This window comes from Triplophysa rosa, linkage group LG2, assembly GCF_024868665.1.
Source record: "Triplophysa rosa linkage group LG2, Trosa_1v2, whole genome shotgun sequence".
NCBI classification, from domain to species: domain Eukaryota; kingdom Metazoa; phylum Chordata; class Actinopteri; order Cypriniformes; family Nemacheilidae; genus Triplophysa; species Triplophysa rosa.
In genome coordinates, this window is record NC_079891.1 from 21,895,588 (window position 1) to 21,915,282 (window position 19,695).

The 19,695-nt window shown below is 38.6% G+C and overlaps 3 protein-coding genes across 5 annotated transcripts in view; 1 reads left to right on the plus strand and 2 right to left on the minus strand.

The window, feature by feature from the left end:
- si:dkey-34e4.1 (carboxyl-terminal PDZ ligand of neuronal nitric oxide synthase protein) overlaps positions 1-4,965 on the plus strand; it is a 48,655-nt gene extending 43,690 nt beyond the window's left edge. Inside the window, exon 12 of one of the 2 annotated variants that reach the window (XR_008961899.1) lies at positions 2,104-2,209. Coding sequence is in view for 1 of the 2 variants with exons in the window: in XM_057323615.1 (XP_057179598.1) it covers positions 2,104-2,620 (517 nt within the window). In the remaining variant the exon portion in view is untranslated. Of the gene's footprint in view, positions 1-2,103 lie in introns of both variants that reach the window. The other variant, XM_057323615.1, reaches the window with a different exon arrangement.
- Positions 4,966-5,629: 664 nt separating this feature from the next.
- On the minus strand, positions 5,630-9,926 carry LOC130547359 (membrane-spanning 4-domains subfamily A member 15-like). Its single transcript, XM_057323265.1, has 5 exons — positions 9,844-9,926; positions 9,315-9,489; positions 8,627-8,746; positions 8,469-8,525; positions 5,630-6,489 (listed from the first exon to the last, which is right to left on the minus strand). Exons 2-5 carry the CDS (start codon positions 9,468-9,470, stop codon positions 6,292-6,294), a joined length of 531 nt encoding a protein of 176 aa, XP_057179248.1. The 5' UTR covers positions 9,471-9,489; positions 9,844-9,926; the 3' UTR covers positions 5,630-6,291.
- Positions 9,927-11,309: 1,383 nt separating this feature from the next.
- On the minus strand, positions 11,310-19,638 carry LOC130564123 (membrane-spanning 4-domains subfamily A member 4A-like). Of its 2 annotated transcripts, XM_057350027.1 has the most exons (8): positions 19,571-19,638; positions 18,999-19,155; positions 17,758-17,874; positions 17,596-17,652; positions 17,045-17,185; positions 16,629-16,754; positions 16,465-16,533; positions 11,310-16,328 (listed from the first exon to the last, which is right to left on the minus strand). In XM_057350027.1, the coding sequence occupies exons 2-7, from the start codon at positions 19,152-19,154 to the stop codon at positions 16,471-16,473; spliced, it is 660 nt and encodes a 219-aa protein (XP_057206010.1). In that variant the 5' UTR covers position 19,155; positions 19,571-19,638; the 3' UTR covers positions 11,310-16,328; positions 16,465-16,470. The 2 variants fall into 2 exon arrangements, with proteins under 2 accessions (XP_057206010.1, XP_057206003.1); XM_057350020.1 differs by lacking the exons at positions 16,629-16,754; positions 17,045-17,185; positions 17,596-17,652; ... (1 more) ...; positions 18,999-19,155; positions 19,571-19,638 and having other exon boundaries at positions 16,465-16,622.
- Between the last annotated feature and the right edge of the window lie 57 nt (positions 19,639-19,695).

Here is a 19,695-nt window from a genome sequence, read left to right on the forward strand (position 1 = left end):
AGCATGCTATATGGACATGAATGTTCAGTGCAGTGCTGCGTGTGCACAGATGATGAGAACAGTGTTCATTTACTGTATGCGTGGGTCAGGTTTTTCCTCCAGATATTGTAACCTGGTACTGTGGCATTAGCTTGGGCCATGAGGAAGATGGCTTAATAAACATACTAAATAATTTCCTAATGAAATATGCAAAAAGGTTTGCGTGAGCATTGTGTGATACATGGTAGACTGTGTCTTGTACAACACGAACACTCTCATTATTAAAGCAATGAATTGGTGGATTCATGATCTAAAGTTTGGTGTACATGTGTGTGTGCAGGCCAAATGCCCTCTCTAACATAGTGAAATATAATGACAACCAACTTTTTATTGGTCTTCTTCACTAGATAAAAGGCTCAAATTGATGTGCACATGTTTCTGTGAGGGTTAGGTTTAGAGCATAGAAAATATCAGTCTGATATAAAATCTATGGAAATCTATATGATCTCAGTAATAGGAAAACTAATCTGTGTTTTTTTTGTGTGTACGTGCATTAGTGTGCACGCGTGCGCGCGTATGTCGACTCCTTTTGCTGTGTTGACTGCACACATTCTAAATTTACCTTCAAGGATCAATAAAAGGTCTATCTACACACACAACACGCAGTCACATATTACCACAACACAGTACGAGTCTAATGTTCTCCCTCAGGGAGTTTTTAATTTTTCATCGGAGGAACTCGATATTGTCACTAGTATCCCCATCCACAGCTCCACAGCCTGTCATGACACAGCTTAACAAGTGCAATACTGAATGTCTTACAATATGATGAGCATGAGTACATAGAGCGCCGTCTTTATTTTGAGTATAATCGAAACATTTTACATATGACTTGATTAAGTTTTATTATTAGACTTATTAATTGGTTACTGCACCATTTCACCATTCATGCAAAACAACAGACTGCACCCCTATTCAAAATCTGTAGGATTCTCAAAATATACCGTATTTCTGCTATTTACATTTATCGTTACAGTACATGCAATCTCAGAGACATGTGTGTATTATTAAAAATCCACAGAGAATTGAATTACTGAGGCTTACGACACCCACGGGACAAGGAGACAATGTGAGTTCCTTTGAGCTGCCAGTGGGATCTCTAGAGAGATGTGGAGGAGGAGATGTGACAGCATTTGGTCGAGGGCAGACAGGATTGCTGTTGTCATCATATGTTAATTGGTAGGAAAAGAAAAAGTGGAAGGTTACCATAAAGATTTTAATCCTGCAACAGCTAAAAGGCCATGAGTAAATGACAGGAGCCCTTGAATGTTATGCCACAGTGAATGCTGAATTATATGACAATTTATCTTAATAATATGTTACCTTTTTATCGGAATAAGACATTTATACATGATTTAAACACATTCTGCATGTTCATAGAACATCATTTGTGTTACATCAAATTGCTTTGTCTTCTAATGCAAGTCATATCTGGAGACCAGAATATATATAGAGAAGATCTGGGGTTTGGCCAGTTAGAAATCATCCAGAATATCTCAGTAATATCTACTTTCTTCTGATAATTGTATGTTCTACCAAATTTTTTTTAACGCTTTATTTTATTTGTTTATGATTTTGTTATAGGTCTTTTCGTGTGTTTTGTTTACATGTGTTAAATGTGTGCGAGTGGGAAAGCCAGAGAGACACTTACGCCAGGCTTTCTCCGTCCCATGCTGAGTGACTGCAGTGCAGTTATTTTTAGTAGAGCCATCAATACAAGAACCTGCTGCTCTGTCTTCCGTTTTCTCTCTCTCGCTCACCCTCTATTACCCCCTTTTTGCACATAATTCACCCAACAGGAGAGCTGTGGGACAGAGATAAGTGCACTGCACACACACTGAGAAAATGGAAATTGTCTGTAAAATAATAATTGTGCATTAAGTGCTTCTTTTGTGTATTCAACACTCAGCACTACACAAGACACTCGTCGAACACTTCTAGCGTCTGATCACATCCACGCTGCTTTTCTCACGATTTCTGTCTTTTGATGTTTCAGTGTTTATACACAATACACCACGACAAACCCATTAACCGCCAAAATGTGCTTAACTTTTGTGTCTGCAGGTTTAAACAAATCATCCCTAAATTGGATCCCCCGCCCCAGCCACTCAACCGCAAACGCTCGAACAGGACTCTCTCTCCGGGTGTAGAGGTGGAGTCAAAGTCCCCAACCGTAAATGGGAACGTACTTCCTAATGTGAGCAGTAGCGCCTCATTTCCTGACATCACACTTTGTTCTGTTTCACCTGGGGATTTTTACTCTCTCACCGGTGGCGACAGTGCATCCTGTTCGGTTAGCGAAGATTCTGGCGTACGCTCGGATGATAAATCCCTAATTTCACCTCAGTCCAGAGAAGATCCGTCTGATGACCAGAGCTCCGTTCTAATCTCTACATCCAGTACATGCAGCAGCTTGCCCGAGGATCATCCACCTGTAGACGGTGTGACTCCACCAAATTCTGCCACCCCCGTCGGCTATGAGCAAACAATTCCGTTTTCTTCGCCCATGAATGACACCTGCCTTCATATTAGCCTGAGCGAAGATGAGCTTTTGGAGGATGCCACCCCATGCAGGAGTTAGGATTCTAAGCAAGTGGGACAAATCTGCCAAACGTTTTATTAGAACGTTATGATATAATGATTCCAGTGTTGGAGAACTCCAAGTTTTGTTATAGAAACGCAAGGTATAATTCAATACCCTAACACTGTTGTTTAGCATAATGAATCTTTCGCTCCTAGGCCGATGACCCCTGACTGGTCTTTTGTAATAAGATCTGTATTCTAATCATCTTCCTTTGTCTGCAATGTCCTTAAATGATTTTATCTATAAAATTCGTTGAAAGAAGATTTAGTATGATGCAGAATAGAGTACTATTGACAGATGGATAGTGTATTTTTGTAGATTAAAAATGTATTGTTATTTTTAACCTTCAAATAAGCAGTGAATAGAGTGAATTGACACGCTTGACAGATTACCTGCTCTAGTTAGTGCTGCTGATAGCTGTGTGTTTGTCTTGAATATGTTGATGGGTTGTGTTTCCATATTATTTCAGGTCTCATTTTTCTACTGATGTTTGCTGTAATGATGGACTTATATATTGTTCTAACGTTCCTTGAATGTTGTAAAACAGTTATGTAGCAAAGAAAAAGCAGAATGGATAAAGGCAATGTTAGCATGAGGGCAGGCCTTAAAGGGATACTTCACCCAAAAATGATCCGTATAAATGTCTTTGTTCTGATGAACACAGAGAAAGATATTTGGAAGAATGCTCACAACCAGACCAGGTAGTCAAAAGTGCCCCAGAACTGTTTGCTGTCCTACATTCTTCAAAATGTTTTCTTTTGTGTTCAACAGAACAAAACAATGATAAAGTAATTGTTCCTACTATGGGAGTCAATGGGGGGGGATCTGTCTGGTTATAAGCGTTCTTCCAAATATCTTTCTCTGTGTTCATCAGAACCAAGACATGTATACAGATTTGGAACAACTCGAATGTGAATAAATGATGACAGAATTTTCATTTTTGGGTGTTTAAAGTTTCCCTTTAAAAACTGAAAGGATAATTGCAGTGCTCGGTTCACTGGGGGGACTCTAGCTGGAACATATTTTATACGATTTAACCACAGATGCAGAAAATCATACTATATTTATGTATGAAACTTGCATAGTGATTGGAGGCCATATTTTGGATAAAAGATGGAAATCTGTTACATTTTGAGGTGTTCCCCTCATTTCCAATCCTGGACAAAAATAGAAATATGATTAGAACAGGTGCACATTTAGGTGAGAATCATATTCATTCCGTACACTGGCAGGCAATTGGTTTTATTATGTGACATGTGAGAGTGGATAAGTTAACAAGGCAGCTTGAGTGGGTAGATGATTAAGGACAAAAATTTGTCTTAAAAGGGACATGATTGTGTGTAGACATCTTGATAAGCAGAACATCTCTGATTCCATGGCATCAGCAATCAGGGTAAAATGAAACAAGATTATTTTACAGGTGAAAAGACGAGACCAAAAAACTGAGTTTAGAAAACTAGTGTCATTGTCTTCTTTAGTGATCCCTCACTGAACATGACAAACCCGACTGAGCTGAGAAAATAAAAATGTCATAAAAATGTACTGTGGTACATTTGAACTGTACCCTTAAACGTACATCCACCCCAAGTCTAAGTCCACCCAAAAAAGCAAATTATTTTGTCATTTTCTCATCTTGTCATTTCAGTTTTTTGGGGGGGGGTAATGTTCACTTTAAAAAGGACACTTTTGTGCTTTGTTCTGAGTGTATGTAGCGGACCAGCTCTATTTTGAATCTCTATACTGGAATATTTCAAATAGAGTAACCTTTTTGGCCTTAAACACTGAAATGTGTGCCAGTTGAATGAAAGTATTTTTCATTATTTCCAAATGAGGCAACAGAGACATAGCAAACAAATGTATCTTGATGTGAACAAATAAAAGAGGAACATTAAATGAGCATTGGACAGGAGGAAAAAGGAGGAATTGCTGGCTAATAAAAGAAGTGGGTGTAAGCAGGTGCTTTTTGCTGATGGAGGGAGGCAGATAGAAAAAAGAAAGGAGAGAGAGAAAATAAATTGTTTGCAATTGTATTGTTGAAATAAAACTATGGCAATAAAAAAATTCAGGGTACAGTTTTTTCATCAAAATAAACGGTTGTGTTTTTGTTAAATTGCCAGATGATTTTGCAGAGTAACTACATCAAGTGTGGCTTTGTCGATATTAGGGGTGAGAATACAATAACCAAATCATAACCCTGATCTTACCCTCGATTTATCTGTTCTGCGTTCATTTTATATCCCAATTACCTCATTAACCCCTAAGCCTCAAATTTCCATTGTTTAACTTTGCTAGTACAATTGTTGTGTCCCAAATTATCATTTACACACCCTCTTGTCATTTAAAACCTGCAATATACTGAATGGTTACCGTTGTTGTTCGGTTACCAACATTCTTCAAAAATCTTCTTTTGTGTTTTGCAGATAAAAAAGTAATAAAGGTTTTAAATGACAAGAGAGCGAGTAAATAATTGAATCACTTTGTGAACTATCACTTTAACGGTATAAGCAGTTTCCCAGACGAGGGCAAATAATGTCAAACTCACAACACAATACGCATCAATTAAAATAAAGTATACTGTGCGTTTGATGTAATTTTGACCTGTTTTACCCAACATAGTAATCTGTCATTTGAGAGCCACGTCGCCAACACCTGTAAAATTGCATTTTTCCATTTTAAGAATATATCTAAACTACGTCATATGCTGTCAATCTCAGATGCAGAGAAGTTAATTCATGCATTCATGACATCAAGACTAGACTACTGTAATGCACTGTTAGGTGGTTGCCCTGCAGGCTTATTACAAAAACTCCAATTGGTCCAAAACGCGGCATCTTGAGTTCTTACACGTACAAAAAAGTATGAACATATTAGCCCGGTTCTGTCAACCTTGCACTGGTTACCTATAAAGCATCGCGTTAACTTTAAATTTTTTTTTTTTTCTTTTAATTCTTACATGGTTTAGCTCCTCAGTACTTGAATGAACTCCTTTTGTATTACAGTCCTTCACGTGCATTACGCTCTCAGGCGTCCTGTCAGTTGGTAATACCTAGAATTTCAAAATCAAGTGCAGGTGGTAGATCCTTTTCCTATCTAGCGCCTAAACTTTGGAATAGTCTTCCCTGCACTGTCCGGGAGGCAGACACACTCTGTCAGTTTAAATCTAGACTAAAGACGCATCTTTTTAATCTTGCATACACTACTCTTCCATAATATAAATCTTCAGAGGGTTTAGGCTGCATTAGTTAGATCAACCGGAACCAAAAACACAACTGATGTACTTGTTGCATCAAAGAGCACAGAACAGTACTCTACTCTCAGCCAGTCTTGTCTCATTGTTCCAAGGTTACCACAGCGAGCAGGATGCAGTTCATGGCCTGACCTGATGGTAGAGCGGAGAATGGGAAGTGGTGACCTGACAAGAGCTGAGATGATAGAGCTGGATAAAGAAGGACGTGGTCTCTTGACATGTCTTCACCACAAAATTTCAAATGCTATTAGATTATTATTGATAATCTTAAACTATAATTTATTTTATTATTAATTTTATTTATTTTATTTTGCCTTGTTGTGCAAGTTCTCTGGAGCTTGTGCAGAGGCAGCAGCTTTTGCCAGAGGGGAACTGGAATCCCCTGGTTGGGACTGGGTTCTCCTGAGGTTTTTTTTCTCGATTAGAGTTTTGGGATCCTCGCCACCGCTTGCATACTGTTTGTGCGTGCGTGCGTGCGTGCGTGCGTGCGTGCGTGTGTGTGTGTGCGTACACAAAGAAAATAGGTGTTAAGAATGCGAACCGGAAAAACAAGGGACATCACAGTGGCTAATGATGCAGTTGCGGCACTGAAGCCATTCATTCCAAGCGAGGCTTTCACCTACGGAGAGAAATGCATTCGAGAGACTTGCAAGAAAATAAAGATGTACACTGACATAGAATTTTAAAAGTACATAAAATTGATTTGTCTGTGGTAAAGTGTTAAATATTTCTCTTTAATGTCTCTTTTTAGTTACATTTTTACTTAGTGAAACTTATCGTCACCATGCACAGCACTTTGGATTGTTCCATTCCTTGTACACAGAACTTCACCATTTAATAATGTCCCTAAATTGCCTCAGGCCAACAGGCCAGCATGATTTTTCCCCCAAACTAGTTAAGCGCAAACCCGCGGAAAACCCACCCCGCAACGTCTCTGCCTCGATTTCATTGGTCAGCTAAATTATAGCGCCGATTGGCCACTTAGGTGGTCCAGGTTTGATTCGCCTTGCATCAACCATATGTGCAGAAATAATACCTGGGAGATAACCAGTTTTTTAAAAATACAAATTCATTAAACTGCTACTTAACGCTGACAGAGTTTGTCCATAGTTTGTCCACATTTTAACTGAGATGGTCCAACATTTAAACACACAACATTTATTAAAAGATGGCAGTGGTACGATGGATGCTATTCACACCAAGTGCAAATACCATAATTTCTTAGCACCATGCTACAGTGAAAGTCAGCAAAAGCCAAGTTTTTATAATAATAATAAACCCTACCTATCCCCTAAACTTAACCTACACTTTATTATTAAACACTTTTTAGTCACTTTTCAAATCAAAAGTATTTGGCATGAGGCCGTCTCGAACCCAGGGCTGTAATCTCAAAGCAATCAACACAAGCTTCACCCTCTGTGCCACTGGAGTAGATCATTTTGCACCTGTTATTTTCTGTAATCTAATCAGATACAGATAGACAGCGTTAGTGATTAAGTGTATCCACCAAACGGCCTTTAGTTTTTTACATTTATTCATTGCATATGAACATGTCATGCATAAAAATATGAGAAATATAACATTGGACATAAATGCCATCAGTACACGGAATTTATAATGGAAATAATACATTCGAAAAACAGTTATCAAAAACATCCAGAGAAAATAAAGAAAACAACAAAAAACACAAATAAATATGGTGCAGATTATTTGTCTATTTTAAATGTGCAGATAATATTCAAAGTCCTTGAAGCTTTTCTATTTTTTCATTTATACAACAGTATTAACGGAGTTGACCAATGAAATAGATATGTGAGTCATGGCGGCGGGGGCGTGGTTTGCACTTAAAATCACGCAGGCCAGCATACTAGATGAGATGGTCCTCACTGCAGAACACAAGATCCAGGGTGCGAGGTTGGATCCACAAGTATGTGTTGTGGCCCTATGGTTGTGGCAAAACTTCTGCAGAAATCTGTCGACCAATCAAAATGCAGTGGAAAGAGACCGGATCCAGTGTCGACCAATCACAATGCAATGGGATGACACTGAATCCAGATCCAACCTTGCCCCTCGATGTTGCGTTCTGCAGTGATGAGCTACTGTACTAGATTCTAATTTGATCAACCCTTTTATTATTGTTATTTTGTCCGCTATAACCTCATTTTCTATTATGTTTATTAATTGTATAATGTTTTATTTATTATGTTAATTGCAGGTTTAAATTTCACTGCATGTTTAATCCTGTGCATGCATGTGACAAATAAACAAATTAAATCGTGGTACTAACTGCAGCTTTTGCAAAACACTCAAAGTAGAGCAAAGTACTGATTAAAAATACTGATGTTCAACATGTGTGCTGGTTTCAGACCACTGAGGTCAAGTATTTTACCATGGAACATATTGTGGTTACTTATGATTTTAAACTTCACAGTAGTACGTACTTTTTTTGTCAGGTATGGTGCAGATAGCTCTTTTAAACACATTTTATTCTCTTACGAATAAAACTGTTTAAAAACATAAATCATGACATAAATGGGGCATGAATAATACGGTGTGAATACACTAAAGAGAGTTCATTATTGTTTTAACATTACACACCACACAGGAACGTAGCTTATTCTCTGCAGCAACAGACAGAGATCCAGTGGTGATGTACTGAGAAAAAAACAAGAGGAAATGATAAACATTATAAATTGAAAAATAGAACAAGTGATAAAGACAGAAGCAATACAGCAAAACAATGACATAAAACTCACAATGAAGGATCCCCAGTAGGTTATGCCACTGTTGACAATTATATCGTGGTGTCGTCGGTAGTTGTAAGAGAGCATAATGCCAATAAAGAAGATCATCACTCCAATAATAATCTGCACAGTCTTTAGAGGACACATATGGATGAAGTATTTTTATTTTATTTTATCACAAGGGTGGCCTACATTAAAACATCCATCACAGGGAACCAGAATGGGGTCATATGAACTAGTTATTGAACTATTATAGTTTATACACAATATCATTCTCAAAGTTTAGGGTCACCTGTTCATTCTGTTTAAATATGTTTTTAAACATTTTAGAATAATAATAATCTTATAAAAACTGGAATAACACACAAATGAAAATTCTAGTCAAACTGTTACATATTAGCCATGTAGTCACTCTTTGTCTAGAATTTGTCAAAATGTTGTCTTTGCGTTTTATTTACCAGCTACTTAAGGTGTATCACCCTGAGATGCGTTTTAAACAGTATTAAAAGAGCTTGCATGTATTTTGATCTCTGTTGCTTTTTCTTCATTATTCGGTCCAAGTCAAGCAAATTAAAAAATCTATTAAATAAATAATTTCAGACATTATTTATACATCCTTGAAAGTTTTTAAGTTCATGATTTCAGTCAAGTGACCATAAACTTTTAAATGTTACTACAGTGTGCTAAAAAAATACATTACCCCCAATGCCTTTGGTTGTGCTTTAAGAAAACCTTTGAGAAGCTCATTGTGATACGGTCCTTGCTTTTCTTCTCTTTCAGTACTGTCTTTAACCACCTGTGGATTTATCTCAATGAAAACTGTAGCGTTGTCAGTTGAGATGACCTGGCTGGACATTCTAGGTTTTTGATTTCACCTGTAATTAAGCATGTCATTAAGAAGACATATCTCATCAAATGTTCCTGGTAATCTTGAGCAAGAAACAGATAGAGTAGAGAATTATAAAAATGTGTATGTTCTAAAATTATGAAAACATTTTATAATCGTTTTAATTCAAACCTCAAAATCAATATAAAAATTAAAGATTCTGCGATACACACCATCTCATTCAGGGTTAATTAGGCCCAAGTTTTAAAAGCAATTGTTGGTGTGATTAATTATAATAATCAAGAAAAAATAATTCTTTAAAAATTAACACATTGAGGTTTAACATAAAAATACATATGCAATTTTTCTGAAAATGTTTTATGCATAAAATAATGTATTTTACCTAAAATAAGATTTGTTGATTTTGCCCGTTAGCTGTTATGGTTTATCTCTGCATGTGTGAGCGTGTGGACTCACAAGTGTATTTTACAGGAAGTGTCTGTTAAAATTCTTCCTTTCATGCAATGTGAATGCTTTGCATACCAAAATAATATTACCAGTGAGGAAATATAAACTATCAAGAGTGTTAAAAAGATGTGTACTTTTCTGAATAACAGGTTAAAAACATAGTTAAGTTAGTAACTCATAATTTTCTCATTCTCATACTTTTATCTGAAAAGAGTACCACCAGACATTGTATTATCTACTGAGATATGTACTTGTTTCTTTAGAAATATTATGTATCACATGAGATCCTACACAATTTTTTTTATTATTTTTAATTTAAAAAAGATGCCACAGCAATTCAAAAATATCACACAGTATAAAACTTTCTGAATAAACAGTACTGAGAACACTGAGAACACAATTAGATGCCATAATACATGTTGCATGGGGACATGGAGCCATGATTTACTGTAAGTATCTGTATTTTATTTTTCTGTGTGCATATTGGCTCATATTCACAACACTTGAGTGCTTATAGTTTATTGTTTAAAGAGATGAATTTAATCATTAACACAATGTGCTTTTTAAAAAAAAACATGAGATACGAGTATGAGTACGATGATTATTCACATGTATATTATTTCCACAATCGGGTCATTATTTAGTAGATGGAAGCAACTAGATATTTTCCCTGCCATTTATTCTGATACACATGCACTGTCATGTATGTGCATTTATAACAAAAACTGCAAAGATGCAGATGTCATGGCAATCTAAGAATAAATACACACACCTTGGCCCCTGCTTTTAACATTCACTCTACTCTGTGCCACTGTGGACTGAAGAACGTGTAAATACATAAAAAAATTAATGATTTCATGCATTTCTTTGAACACATTAAAGGGGTCCTATTTTGCATATTTTCAAAGTCTTTATTATGATTATGATGTGATAAACAATAGGTGTTCATGTTTAAATTTTCAAAAAATTCCAGGGGGCAGGGTTCGTGTAAAATTTGGCCTTCATGATGTAACTACTGCAGGAAGTAGCTCGTTGTAGTCCCAACCAGCCTTTAATTGAAGTCTTTAAAAAGTGATTTCTGTTAAAGAAAATATCTTCTTTTTCTGCAAACTTTGAGCGTTGTGACTTGGCAGATGTTGTTTATGCTCAAACAGCTATATTACTCACCAACTAAAAAAGTGAAATTCCATCAGATCTCCCCTTTAAACTCAGTGGCGGTTCTAGACTACTGTAACTGGGGGGGCCAGGCAGGGGCCACTTATGCTTTTAGGGGGACACTAACGTGTGTCATGATTAATTTTCAGTCATTTTTCACTGTCATGTATTACTGTTTTCTCTAGAAGTAAACTAATAAGCTAATAAAACAAGTTCAGCTCAAATTAATGTTCCATGGTCATTTATTTCACAACACATTGTACATAGTTAAAATAACAATGACAACAATAATAACATTTAGGCACTTTTCTGCATCTTAAATGTACATACATGAATGAAAAACGTCTCGGTTATGGATGTAACCTCAGTTCCCTGATGGAGGGAACGAGACGTTGTGTCGAACCGACAGATGGGGTTCGTCCCTGAGAACCAATCGCTTCCGACTACTTAGAATAGGCCAATGAAACTTGGCAAATGAAATTTGCATGCCGGACTCCGCCCCCGGAAATCTGGGTATAAAAGGGAGATGGCGTGCTTCATTCATTCACCTTTGTTCTGAGGAGCCTGAGACCTCTCACGACTGCTGCAGAGGACAGCACGTGTTGTGGCAAGGAGGACACAACGTCTCGTTCCCTCCATCAGGGAACTGAGGTTACATCCGTAACCGAGATGTTCCCTTTCTGTCGGTCTCTCGACGTTGCGTCGAACCGACGGATGGGGTTCCTATGGAAAACGCCCTAACACTGTGCCCTGTCACAATCTCTAGCGAAGCGACGGTGACTGGCTTGGGCGTGTCAGCCGTGAGTGCTACCACGAAATTGTAACCTACCAGTGGGTAGGTAGGGGGTCCCAGAGCTTTCTTGAAAGGTAGGAAGGCCCCTGCCTTCGACCTCACATGCGGCGGCCTTGTTTCTCTAACAGCGAGAAGCCGCCCGGAACCGTAAGGCCACTGGGTAAGCGCTACTTCCTCAAGTGGGGGATGCGCTACAGAGACCACTTTCTACCACAGGGAGGAGTTAGTGGAGATACCAACATGGTCTCACCGATGGGGGAGAACTCATGGGAAGAAGTGCGGACTGAAGAAGTAAACCGCGAGGTGGAGGTCCACCTAGGGAGGTCATGGGTTACCAAGGTGGGAACCAACATGAGGATACATCAGATGGAACTGCCCTACTGGGGAGCGAGGTAACGCAGCGGAGTTCCTGCGTTAACCCTGGGTTGGTCTTACCCTCGTGGATCTCTTTCAACGCCTTGGCCTGGTGGACCTGCAGGATGGCCATGGCATGGAGAGAGGAGGCAGCTTTGCCCGCAGCAGCGTAGGCCTTCGACACCAGTGATGCCGAAGTCCTACACGCCTTGGATGGGAGTTTCGGTCGACCTCTCCAGGTGGACACCGCCTGTGAGCACAGGTGCACCGCGACTGCGCGTTCCACCTGGGGCACATCGACGTAACCCTTAGCTGCCCCACCATCGAGGGAAGAGAGAGCGATGGAACTGGTTTGACATGTACGTGCCGAAAAAGGGGCGTTCCACATCTTCGTCAGTTCCTCATGCACTTCCGGGAAGAACGGAACCGGGGTTGGGCGCGGCTTGGAGTCACGCTCAGAGCCCAAGAACCATGTTTCCATCCGCGAGCGCTGGGGGAGAGGCACCGGAGTGCACTCTAACTTAATGCACACGGCGGCCCGGGAAAGCATGGCCGACATCTCGAAATCCGCCTCTTCCTGAGCTCGACCCCCCTTGGGGGGGAGCTGCAAGGAATCGTCGGAATCGGATGCCAGCAATTCGCTCTCCGATGCTGCGATTGACATCTCATCTTCATCACGCATCGTGTCCGAATACGTGAAGGAGGATGCCGACGGTGTGGTACCGTCTGCTAGGAAATGGTGAGGCGAGCGAGACGGGGTGCGAGTGGTCCGCGAGCACTTGGCTGACGGATTAACGCTCGCAGAGACCCCCATATCACCCTCGCCGCTCGCCTTGGTGGACGGAATGGCCTTAGCCATCCTCGTCACAGCCCGGGAAGCATGCGAGGTGGTGGCTGGTTCTCGGGAGAAGACAGCCACCCGTGACCGCAACATCTCCATGACCATCTGCCTGCAGTGCGGGCAAGATGAGTCCACGAAGGCTGCCTCAGCGTGCTGGACACCCAAACACTTGAGACAGACATCGTGCCTGTCCCCTTCCTCGATGAGGACACCGCACCCACGAGAACAGCGGGACATGCCACGCTGGAGAAATTTGCTCTTTTAGAATGCAGACTAGAATGAGGCACCGTCTGCTGGCTTGAACACCTCTGGAACCGCCGAGATGCCCAGGGGAAGTCGCTGCAGGAAGGGACAGTCCGCTGCACCACGTCGTAGAACCGCAATGTAGAGTTTTTTTGCTAAGTAGCAAGAGTTGATCTTCATCAGCGAAGGCTCCGAAGAACAAACGGTGAATGAATGAGCACGCCGGCTTCCCTCTTATACCCGGACATCCGGGGAGGAGTCCGGCATGCAAATTTAATTCGCCAATTTTCATTGGCCTTTTCAAAATACTCAGAAGATGATAGGTTCTCAAGACAAACCCCAATCTGTCGGTTCGACACAACGTCGAGAGACCGATAGAAAGGGAAATTACTTCATATATTTTTTGTTCTGTTGAGTACAAAAGAAGATGTTTTGAAAGAAGTAGGACAGCAAACAGGTCTGGGGCAGAATTTTCATTTTTGGGTGAACTATCCCTTTAAAGCAATACCAACAGTAATTAGTGCGAAACATTATAATACATTAAAATAATACAAGATAAGATTAGAAAGAAAAGTTCTTACAAGATGCACCAAGTTTAACATTTTAATACAGAGGCAATAGTTTTCAGAAAAGTTAATTGATGCATGCATTTTACCTGCAATTAAATGCAATTTTCTTGCCTGTTAGTGGTTATGGTGTGTCTTTGCACGTGTAAGTGTGTGGACTATGTGAAGAACTACTGAGGAGGAGCAAGGAAATTGTAGGTGTATTTACCATAAATTTCTGTAGATGAGTTTCCTCTCATTCTCATCCTTCACAAAAACATTTAACCATATAAGCCACTTCAACTGTCACGCTAATGATCTACAATGGCCATGGATCGGGAGTGGTGTTGAATGTTACGGATTATTATAATAAATAATAATCCAAAATGAAAGAGTTAATAAACAAGATAGCTCTACAATTCATACAAAATTAATCAAATGCCGCAAAGTGATTGTTCAATTGTAAATAAGTTTTAAGTTTTTTTTAAATGCTCTATCAAATGCTAAACAAAGTATTAATTAAACAGCAGTCTATTGAATTGCATATGTTAAAACCACCACAGCAGAATGTCTTTTTTTTCGGATCACTCATGTAAGTGACAGTTTACCATGGAACATTCTGTGGTTATATTTCCTTTTCTAAATAACAGCTGTTGGTATGCTTTTGTGGGTAGACCCCTGCAACCAATGACCTACTTAAACCGTCATTAAAAAACCTATGTTGCGCTTTAAGAATGGTCTATGAAATTATGTATAAACAGGGCTGGAAATGTATTAGGTCCGTTTTTGTTGTTTTGCTCTGTCTTTTACTTTGAATTTTGTAGTATGGTATTATGTCCTGTTGTAGTCCATGTTGATCATCTCATGTCTTTTTCAGTCTTCATCAGTCATAGTCTGTGGAAATAGGAAAATCTGTTATGAATTCAGGTCAAAATATTTACTCACCTGTGAAGTCAGGCTGTAGTCTTGTTCTTAGTTTGTGTCCCTTGTGTCCCTGCAAATGAGAACATTGTCCATGGGCTTGTAAATGGAAAGTCCCTTTGGTGGTGGGCATGTATTTGCTGTAGTAGGTGGATTCTTTTGGTGGCAACTGGCAAGTATATGATACACAGGAATATTTAAGACAAGTTTCTTTTGGATTTTAAGCCAGATACTATGTTCCTTTTACTGTTTCAATGTAGTTTTGTCCTTTTTAATGTCAATGCACTAAGAGCTGTACCACATTACCTGACCCCTTGTTTTTTTACATACATAGCATGAACTAACTGAAATGACAGAAACCATCTTCATAAAAAATGCATGTGAAGAATGTGTTAGTTTGGCGCACAGACCATTCCTTTACATGGAGAGGGTGGAGTTTTTGACTGGAGCCAGCCACCAGAGGTTGATCAAAATGTTTTATTCTCAACATTTCAGAATGTGTGTGGCACCATTGGTTGTGACAGGTTGATGGTGAAAAGATTCGGTTGACCTTATTTTTCTGTCTGCAAAAATGACTTCCAGTTTCATTTTTCTTGATTATTCCCTTATGGGAAAAACCTTTATCATATCAGAACTTCTGCAGCTTTCATCTACAAGCTATGTTACAAAAAAGTTACAAGCTATGAAATATCATTGATAATTAAAGCAATGGGCCACAGAGAGCTTACAAAGCATCAACATGATTTCATTGTTGAAAGGCTCATTTGAGGATAAAATATTTTCAAGGTATAAGATGTAACTGGGAACACAGTAAAGACAGTAATACAAGTGCTGAATAGCACCAAAATAACACTATCAAATGTAATGCAAATAACAAAGCCTTGACAATAGCAAAATTGACAAATGCTGCATTTTAATGAAAAGGAAACCTGCACATTTATAGTGGTCAGTCACCAAAAACACTGGGACGAAATAGGAAAACGTCTTATTTAAACAAACTAAATAGTTGTTGTAATGAGAAGTAGGACTGTAGAGCATTAATAGAGACAAAACAATTTCAGGGTTTAAAAAAGTATGTAAAAACATTTGATTTGGCAAAATGAATATTCAGTAAAAGTATACTTTTACCTCCATATAACATACATAATGATCATTTTTCAATTTTCTGCTCTACCAAAACATAAAATCTTCCCTCCCTGATGGAGGGAACGAGACGTTGTGTTAAGAGACAGACTGGGGTTTGATCTTGAGAACCTATCATCTCCGAGAGGAATTTTAAAATGCCAATGGGCTTGGCGAATGGCAAACGCACACCAATCCCCGGCCCGTGTATACGGGTATACAGGTTCCGAAGAACAAAGGATGAATGAATGGCCGCCGCCATCTCCCTTTTATACCCGTATGCACGGGGCGGGGATTGGTGTGCGTGTGCCATTCGCCAAGCCCACTGGTGTTTTAAAATTCTTCTCGGAGATGATAGGTTCTCAAGGGAAATGGGAATACACTATATAAACTGAAATCTTTGCAACCTTTAGACCATGGAGTCCCATCACTGTGACTCTGGGTGTCTGTGGAGTGACAGATAAGAATCATGAGTTTATCCACAAAAATCAGCATGAGCACTTTTAATTCCATTAAAGACAAGCACATGTCATAACATTTTTAAATCTTGTTTCAGAAAAGTCCTCTGTTCCTGTTCTTTACCTTTTGCTAGTTTCTTTTTGGCAGTTGTGGTTTGTTTAGCGTAGAGGTTTCTTCTTCTGTAACCCTTGACTTCAACAGAATTGTTCAAGTATTAGACTATTGCTTGTTATGATCAAACTGCCTACCACTCTGCATATGCTGTCTTACACTACCAAATTATCTACCTGGTTTAGTGAAATATTGACCATTGAAGAGAATGTGTCGCATGTGGCTTTGCAGGCAAAAGCCGAGATGCAAACAGAGACGATGAACTGAAGGATGGAGAACACCAGCAATATTCCAATGGTCCCCTAACCATGAACCAACAAAAGATTCAGCATTACTTTCAGCATTACTTGTAAGCATTTTTTGTGTTCAACTGAGATAGTTTATACATTTGACATGGCATGTTCATAAATGATGAGCAAATCGTATAGGCTAATATAAGTGTGAACAAAATATCAATCATTTTATCATTTCAAACTTAACTTCTTTCAAAACAACAATCCATTTTTATCAACAATGTAAATAATGCAATTTTTGGGGTCAATTTAAATGAATCCTTACAAAATGAACAAAATATTAAAGGCAAAATCAATACCTCTATTTTTAAACAGTATGTCTCATCTCCATAATGATAGCTGCAATATAAATATCTGAATGATAATTGTATGGATATCAGAATAATGGCTATCCCTGCAGTTATGGCACTGAACACATTCATTCCAAGTGAGGCTTTCACCTACAGAGAGAAATGTTACAAGACTTACAAGAAAATTGGTGCCATACACTGATACCATTAATGTAAACATTTCAGTCAAGAAATATGTACAATGAGACAGATGACTTGTTTTGTTAATAAATGGGTTAACGCTCACAGATAAAAATAGCTCAACGCTCACAGATAAAATTTAATTTAAAATAAATAGCGTAGGCTTGTATCTTATTCCCTGCATGAGTTGGGGAAAATGTAATTATTACTTTGATCACAGGTTTCTTTTTACCACCGTCCACCAATCTAAAACTACAACAATGAGATCAAAACTTTGCTAAATGTATACATTTTAATATCATTTAAAGCAAACATCTTAGTGACTTGATGAAATATGTGTAAATTCATCTGAAAACAACCTAAAAAAGTACAGTACACACCACACAGGAATGGAGTTTATTTTCTGCAGCAACAGACAAAGATCCAGCACTGATGTACTAGAAAAAACCATAGGAAATAATAAACAATAATTTTGGAAATTATTATGAGAGCAATAAAGAAAGAAGTGATAAAGGAAAACAGAAGCAATAAAATAAACTTACAATGAGGGATCCCCAATAGGTTATGCCAATGCGGATAATTATTTCATCATATCTGGCATCGATGGAGAGCACAATACCAAACAGGAAAATCATAATTCCAGTCAGAATCTGCACAGTCTAAGAGGCAGATATAGGTCAAAGATTTTATCAGGCTAGTTTTATTATAAACGTACAACAACTTTTTAGAGAACACAACATTTTCAAGGAAATCAGTTGGACTGGTAAACTGAAATCACATGCTATCATGTCAGTCAGAACATTTTGTTTTGTGCAATTGTAATTCTGTATAAATACATTGCGATTGCCTCTGGGAGAGTTAACTGAGTATAAACAGCTTTTTAACTTTTAGCAAGATTTCTCATTTCTTATTTAAAGATTGCGTATCACACACAGTTTCTGATGATCTCATATGAATCTTGAGTACCAGTAGTATTGCATACGTCTTATCTTCGAAAAGTATTTAGTTTGATCAAATTTATAAAAGAGAGATACAGCTGTACGATTATTTCCGAAAAACACGAGCTGCTAGAGGTAGGACCAGTGTGAAGAGTGGGATGGAACGGAACTACAGCACGAGCAAGCAACACATCACATTAATCCCTTCCTGTTTTTTACATTATGCAGTTGGGACATATGACTTAGCATCTTTTAGCACTGGGACCGCGCCGTCAATCAGTTTCAAACGATCTCCAAATCCAGCGTTATATCCACCGTCACGTCAACCATCACCAGGGGCGGATTGGCCATCTGGCGTACCGGCGTTTTCCCAGTGGGCTGCTAACGTATGAGGCCGGAACGGAGGCGGTGGCCGCTAACGTATGGGGCCGTAATGGACGCGTTTGCCGCTAACGCATGGGGCCGTAACGGAGGCGTTGGCCGCTTAGACGGACGCATTATAAATGCGAATACACGCAACGCGAATGCAAAAGACACGTATGCATGTATGCACCCACAAACCCCCACATTTTTGTTTCTTTTAAATTATTACTTATGAAAATAATATCTTTAGTAATTATTTTGTTCTTTGTGTATTTAAATGAATCTCTTTACATTTAAATACAACAAACAGGCACCTTTTTTTGGTGGCTATCCCCATTATACCTATTATGTTCCTAATTTTTTAAGTCGCTTTGGATAAAAGCTTCTGCTAAATGACTACAGTAAATTTAAATGTTTACCCAATTCAAAGGAGTACAGTATGTGACAAAATAAGAGATTTTTTACTGTAGAGAAAAACTTACCCCTAATGACTTTGGCTGTACTTTAAGAAAATTTTTGAGAACAGCATTTTGATACGGTCCTGTTTCTTCTTGTCCTTCAGCACTGTCTTGAACCACCTGTGGGTTTATCTGAATAACAACTGTAGCGTGGTCGGTTGAGACGACCTGGCAGGACATTCTAGAAAAATAAACATTTTGTAATTGAGCATTTATTTGGGAAAATGTCTCATTAATTGTTTGTGTTAATCTTAAACAGGAAACACAGACCGAACAAACATTAAGAATAAGAAACATTTTCAACATTTGCTTATAGTTCTATGATCATGAAAACATTTTCTCATAAGAAACTACACATATACAGGTACAGTATATTAAAATAACGAAATAATTCTCCAGTATCCAAAACTGTATACTTGCTTTGTGGTACTGTCAGTAAATTTGCCTACAAACAACTACAACAATGTCCAATGCGAAAAGTTATAATAATTCATGTCAAAAAATGAGAGATCTTTATAATTAATGCAACAAATATACAAATACAGATGACATTTTTGAAAAAAAAGTAAATGTAATTGGTGTAAAAAATATTTTACCTGACATGAAGATTTATTGATGCTGCCTGTTAGTGGTTGGTAGCTATCGTTTCGAATCTGTGTGTGGTGAAAACCCCCAAGGAGGAGCTTAGAAATTATTTACAGGAAGTTTCTGTTTATGTGCT

Excerpts from the sequence above, each read along its gene's own strand:
- LOC130547359 (XM_057323265.1), bottom strand. The coding sequence starts at position 9,470 with ATGTCCAGCCAGGTCATCTCAACTGACAACGCTACAGTTTTCATTGAG. Across the intron at positions 8,747-9,314 it reads CACAACCAAAGGCATTGGGG|ACTGTGCAGATTATTATTGG; the intron begins GTAATGTATTTT and ends TGTCCTCTAAAG. Across the intron at positions 8,526-8,626 it reads CCTACTGGGGATCCTTCATT|TACATCACCACTGGATCTCT; the intron begins GTGAGTTTTATG and ends TTTTTTTCTCAG.
- LOC130564123 (XM_057350020.1), bottom strand. The coding sequence starts at position 13,288 with ATGTCCCGCTGTTCTCGTGGGTGCGGTGTCCTCATCGAGGAAGGGGAC.